Below are 6,000 nucleotides of genomic sequence, written 5' to 3' on the forward strand. Positions count from 1 at the left end.
TTCCAAAGGAATCTTCTGTAACTGCGGAGATTTTTTCCTGTGTAGCGACAGTGGAGGTTAATGTTATATGGAGACCTAACGTATAAAAACCGAGAGTTTAACTTTCCTCACCTTTCCAACAGATCGCCGAGGCCAGAGGAACTGTCTCCGCCGAGGACATCGTACAAGTCATTCTGCTCCAAGTCTCTATTGTGACCTTTCCACAGCAGAGACTTCATCCACCTGGAAGTACGTGTTTCACTTTACCGAATAAAATAATCCAGATATTAAAAAAATAAAATCTGTGTACCGCATGAAAAATTAAATTACATTTTATATTCATTGGTGAGTATAATAATAAGTTTTATTTTCACTCGTATCAATACTCACCAAAGGAACAATTTTGAGATTAAATTGGCCTTTTGTATTGGGTTAGGCTTCAGTTTATTCTTAGTAGAACACATTTCGTCCTCGCAATCTTCCTGGAAATAATAAAAGAAAAAAATCAATGGAACATTCATTAGAGAAAAAAATCATATCATTATAACGCCTACCATTAGCATAAAATAACTGCTTAACTTAATACACAAGTGTAGTGTTATTCTCGTCTGGCTTTGAAAAACAGCGCAGAATTTCAGTCATACATCGCGAACAGGGTTTATTTTTTGAAATACGAAGTGAAACTTTAAGTCAAGTGAATTAATTATAAAATTAAAGCTAGAGATTTATGTCGCTGAGCTATGCCGAGAGAATCCTAAGACAAAGTATTCACAATAAAGAGATTCTGGGGCTCCCCGGTTGTGTATGATACTGAAGGCGAATCTTCATCCTTACTAACATTCTGTCCTCACGCGCGTGACGTGTTGGCGTGCTCCTCTACCAAAGATTCACACTAATAATGAATGAATATAAAGTATGTCCATAAACGTATGTCCCAGTGTCATGGGTATATTAAAACAGTTTAATTTAGACTATTTACAACATATCATACTGTGGCCAACACCCCTTATACCGGGGTAGTTGAACACGTCCGCACCCGCCACGCCAGTCCCGTATACGCGTCTCTACCGACATATTGATAATGAAAGTGTAGTAAAATTAACTTAAATAGACGCGCATGGACTGGCTTAAAATTTGACCAGTGCGCAAAAGCAATCATTAACGTACTAAATTGACCGACAGCCCTGCTAAACTTATTGTGATAGTTAACATATATATAATGAATTACCAGAAATAAAATGACCAGCATTAAGTACGGTAAAAAAGGAAAGCAACCTATAAATCCAATTCGTGATACCATTTCAATTGAGGCCATTTGTGGTGGCCTCAGTCGTCTTGATTTTTACTATAACTTTTATTGTGCGTAAACGTTGTTTTAAGATGAGTAAATTGTTTTATAATATTATTTATAGTATTATATTAGTTAATGGTGTATGTAAATTATTTATTTGTTGTTTTGTTGTACGTTTATTATTCTTATTCGGTAGTGGCCACCGCTAGATTTAACCAGAACGATCGAGCGGAGTCAGGGGTGGCAGGACAGGAGGGGGGGTGACGTCACCTGACGAGAGAGGGGAGGCGCCGGCCAGCTGTTTTTTGACGTTCGGACAGACTGTATGTGTTGCGCGCGCGCCGCGGAACTATTCGGCAGAGACGAGAATTGGCTTTTCAGCGATGAGCTACGAGTGCGACGTTACGTGATTACGTGATGACGGTAATGCCATACACCCTCGGCGAAGTAACACCAGGCGCGGTGTATGAAAATGCGATATCGTGGGCCTAGTGCACTGGTCATCAATGTAGCGCGATGCTACAGGCGCTACAAGGTGAGCGGGGTTTACATCCGACCCCGGCGCACACCGACTACAGAGGTATGCCTCTAGAACAAGTAAGTGCAAGAACTGGATTTGTAACTTTTGACTCCGCTGGTTTGACTTGCGGGCAACGTGTTTAAAACAGAGTGCGGCGATGGAAATTACTGGTAGAACTATATAGACGTCACTATTTCGTTTTTTCACCCTCCCCTCCTTGGTAATAGACTTTATGGGACTTTGGTTTATTTTAAGTATAGTGTAAGAGTGTTTGTATGTGAATGTCACCGACGTACATTAAATTTAATTATAGCAATTGAAATGGTATCACGAATTGGATTTATAGGTTGCTTTCCCTTTTTACCGTACTAAATGCTGGTCATTCTATTTCTGGTAATTCATTATATATATGTTAACTATCACAATAAGTTTAGCAGGGCTGTCGGTCAATTTAGTACGTTAATGATTGCTTTTGCGCACTGGTCAAATTTTAAGCCAGTCCATGCGCGTCTATTTAAGTTAATTTTACGACACTTTCATTTTCAATATGTCAATAGAGACGCGTATACGGGACTGGCGTGGCGGGTGCGGGCGTGTTCAACTACCCCGGTATAAGGGGGGTTGGCCACACAATTGCTATAATTAAATTTAATGTACGTTGGTGACATTCGCATACAAACCCTCTTACACTATACTTAAAATAAACCAAAGTCCCATAAAGTCTATTACGGAGGAGGGGAGGGTGGAAAAACGAAATAGTGACGTCTAGATAGTTCTACCAGTAATTTACATCGCCGCACTCTGTTTTAAACACGTTGCCCGCAAGTCAAACCAGCGGAACCAAAAGTTACAAATCCAGTTCTCGCACTTACTTGTTCTAGAGGCATACCTCTGTAGTCGGTGTGCGCCGGGGTCGGATGTAAACCCCGCTCACCTTGTAGCGCATGTAGCATCGCGCTACATTGATGACCAGTGCACTAGGCCCACGATATCGCATTCTCATACACCACGACTGGTGTTACTTCGCCGAGGGTGTCGTGGCATTACCGTCATCTTCAATATTAATCACGCAACGTCACACTCGTAGCTCATCGCTGAAAAGCCAATTCTCGTCTCTGCCGGATAGTTCCGCGGCCCGCGGTCAACACACACCAACTGTCCAAAAACAGCTGGCCGCCGACTCCCCTTCTCACGTCAGCTGACGTCACCCCCCTCCTGTACTGCCCCCCCTCACTCCACTCGATCGTTCTCGTTACTTCTAGCGGTTGCCACTACCGAATAAGAATAATAAGCGTACAACAAAACAACAAATAAATAACTTACATACACCATTAACTAGTATAATACTATAAATAATATTATAAAACAATTTACTCATCTTAAAACACACTTTACGCACCATAAAAGTTATAATAAAAATCAAGACGACTGAGGCCGCCACAAATGGCCTCAATACATCAAATTGAACGTAAACTAACCGAGTTTTTCTTATAAATGTTCTATATGTGCACCTTTAGCTATACGACACACATCCAACCTTAAAGTAAAATTCTTCCCACACTTTGGTTAACACGTCCGGAGTAATGGAAGAAACAATAGCATCTTTAATTCTGTGTCTCAACTCTGGCAAATCATTAGGTAGCGGCGGAACTTTGACACGATCTTTTATAAAGCCGCAAAGGAAAAATCGCAAGGTTTGATGTCAGGTGAACGTGGAGGCCAGAGAATTACCATTACGACAAATTCAACGGTCAGGGTTTTCGACGTTAAACCACTCTCGTACAATTAAACGCAGAACACAAAACGCTTTATGCTCAGGAGTCGCCATTTTTCGTAACATTCCCTGGATGCACGACAATGGGTAGAGAGAGATACGTACAGAAAGGCGCCATATTAATCACAACCGTTCTTTTAAGTGTCATAACAGTGTTTTTAACGCTTAGTATTGATAATTTGCCTTCGTTAATACAGAGAACATAAAACAAAGGATTTTCAGTGACCGTATAATAATGTTTATTGACGTTATTTTATTACATTTATTGTCATTCTAATTTTTTTTTTGATTTGTTGCCTAACGGTATTTCCTAAGGTCGAGGTGCACACACCTTCACCTAATTCTCTTTATTGTTACTCATGCGGAATGTACAGGTGTCACGATGACAGGTTGAAAAGGATAACCACAGACACATCATGGGTTTGAAAACTAATATTACAAAAAATAAAAATAAAAATGTTAATTTATTACCACACTTCAATTAAATATCTGTTCAGAACGCATTCTGTGACTTCACAGTGGAAGCTATTTGTGGCAGCCAATCACTATTAACATAGTGCATTTAAATAAATTATATATTATCCTTTAACGAAGCCAAGGTTATAAACTAAAATATAGAATACTGTTAAGTCTTTAACAATGTTGAAACAAGATGGCGTTCTTTGATTCCTATCTCTCACACTGAGGCTTGGTCTCATACACACATCCTAATTGATTGATTTTTTTTCGTCATTGCTATTATGTAAGGACTCTTTATGAAATTTTACTACAATACCTCCTTTGAATTTGTTGTTACGTCACCAATTTTTTTTTCAAAATACATTCACCAAATGTTAAAATATTGGGTTTATAAGTCGCAAAATTGATAATAATTACGAACACTTGTGCGACTTTGAGAATATATGATGATGAAAAAAATTGTGGTGACACAATAAAAAAAATTGAAGGGAGTTATCGGAATAGAATTTCAGAACAAGACTTTAAATAACAGTGATGACGAGAAAACTAAAAAATCAGAATGGCGGGTGAGACCAAACCTTAACATTCTTGGTGATGTGCCCTTTAGAGTTATGCAGCGCGTTTATTAGCAGCAACGCATGGTTAGGGTGCCACATCAACCTCCATAGATCGTGCAGTGAACTTTAGTCAGCAATGTTCGCTGACAGGTTGACAACAGTGGATAAGTGTGTTTTTCGGCTGAACGTAAAATTCGCATATCGCCAGATTCGTGATTCTCTACTTATTTATTACATAAGCTAATATGCCAGTTTCATTTCGGGATAGGGTTTCAATGTGGAAGAGGAATTTGCATATTTTTACGTTGGCTGCCAATTTCAGGGGACGCGAGAAGATGGTGATGCTTGTTTCTGAGGCTGCCTAATTAATTATCACACCCATAAGCATAAATCGACACAATAACAGCTTACGTTCTACGGACGGTGATGTATAACCCGGCTTAGTAACGCTTGCAAGTTTCTGTACGGAACTTTAAAGAAAACTGCGTAAAGTACGTATCAGTGGCGAGAGAAAAAGTTGTTTACCTAAAAAACAAAAGTGGTTATAATTTATATATATATATATATATATATAGAGAGAGAGAGAGAGAGAGAGAGAGAAAGAAAGAATATATAGGGAGAAATATATAGAGAGAGTGTGATTTAACCGAAAATTTTGAGATAGTAAATCTACTTCTGACCCAACAAAGCATTTTCACAAATTCAAATGCATCTGTATTTTTTTTATGTGAACAAAATAAATTTTGTTGCACTTATTTTTGTTTAAGTCAACCAATTTTTTTTGCTGAAAAAAATATTTGTTTCGCCTTATACAATAAAATATTGGTTTGTAATGAACACAACATTTCTCTGGTAGGAGTAATATATAGAGTAACTGCTTTGCCGCCATTTATTCCAGGACCTATAGGTACAAGATGTGGACTTACTGATCCCTGGACCAAACAATCGGGCAATTACTTCGTAATACTTACTTCTTACTGGTGAAAACATGAAGTCATCTCCTAGACGATCTTAGCAACTTCATCGCCCCCAGAACACTAAGCGTTTACGGCGCTGAAGCACTTAAGTAACGTATTCATTACAAGATAAGACCGGATTTTCTTTTTTGAGCAAAGTGCGCGCTTGTTGCCTCTTTCTGGCTTTGTAACTGTTTTCTGTCTTGCCTCACTGTATTTCGTAAGGTTCGCAGTAAACACACCGTCACCTAATCCTCTTCATTATTCAACATGTAGACGTACAGTTGTCACAAGGACAGGTGGAAATGGATTGCCACAGAAGAATCATGGGTTTGGAAACTAATATTACAGAAATTAAAATTAAAATATTCATTATCACTGGCCTTCAATTATATATATATATATTTATATTTTTATATATATATTTATATTTTTATATTTATATATATTCAGTAGACACTCTA

At 38.4% G+C, this 6,000-nt stretch overlaps 1 protein-coding gene across 3 annotated transcripts in view; it reads right to left on the minus strand.

Moving 5' to 3' along the window:
* The window catches only part of LOC134538527 (ATP-binding cassette sub-family C member 4-like), a 45,589-nt gene extending 39,955 nt beyond the window's left edge, over positions 1-5,634 (minus strand). For all 3 annotated transcript variants that reach the window (XM_063379948.1, XM_063379932.1, XM_063379940.1), the window contains exons 1-3: positions 5,552-5,634; positions 370-461; positions 112-222 (exon numbers count right to left, since the gene is read on the minus strand). In XM_063379948.1, coding sequence (XP_063236018.1) covers positions 112-222; positions 370-443 — 185 coding nt within the window. In that variant the 5' untranslated portion in view covers positions 444-461; positions 5,552-5,634. The remainder of the gene's footprint in view (positions 1-111; positions 223-369; positions 462-5,551) is intronic.
* Positions 5,635-6,000: the final 366 nt, after the last annotated feature.

Source organism: Bacillus rossius, chromosome 1, assembly GCF_032445375.1.
Source record: "Bacillus rossius redtenbacheri isolate Brsri chromosome 1, Brsri_v3, whole genome shotgun sequence".
Lineage (NCBI taxonomy): Eukaryota > Metazoa > Arthropoda > Insecta > Phasmatodea > Bacillidae > Bacillus > Bacillus rossius.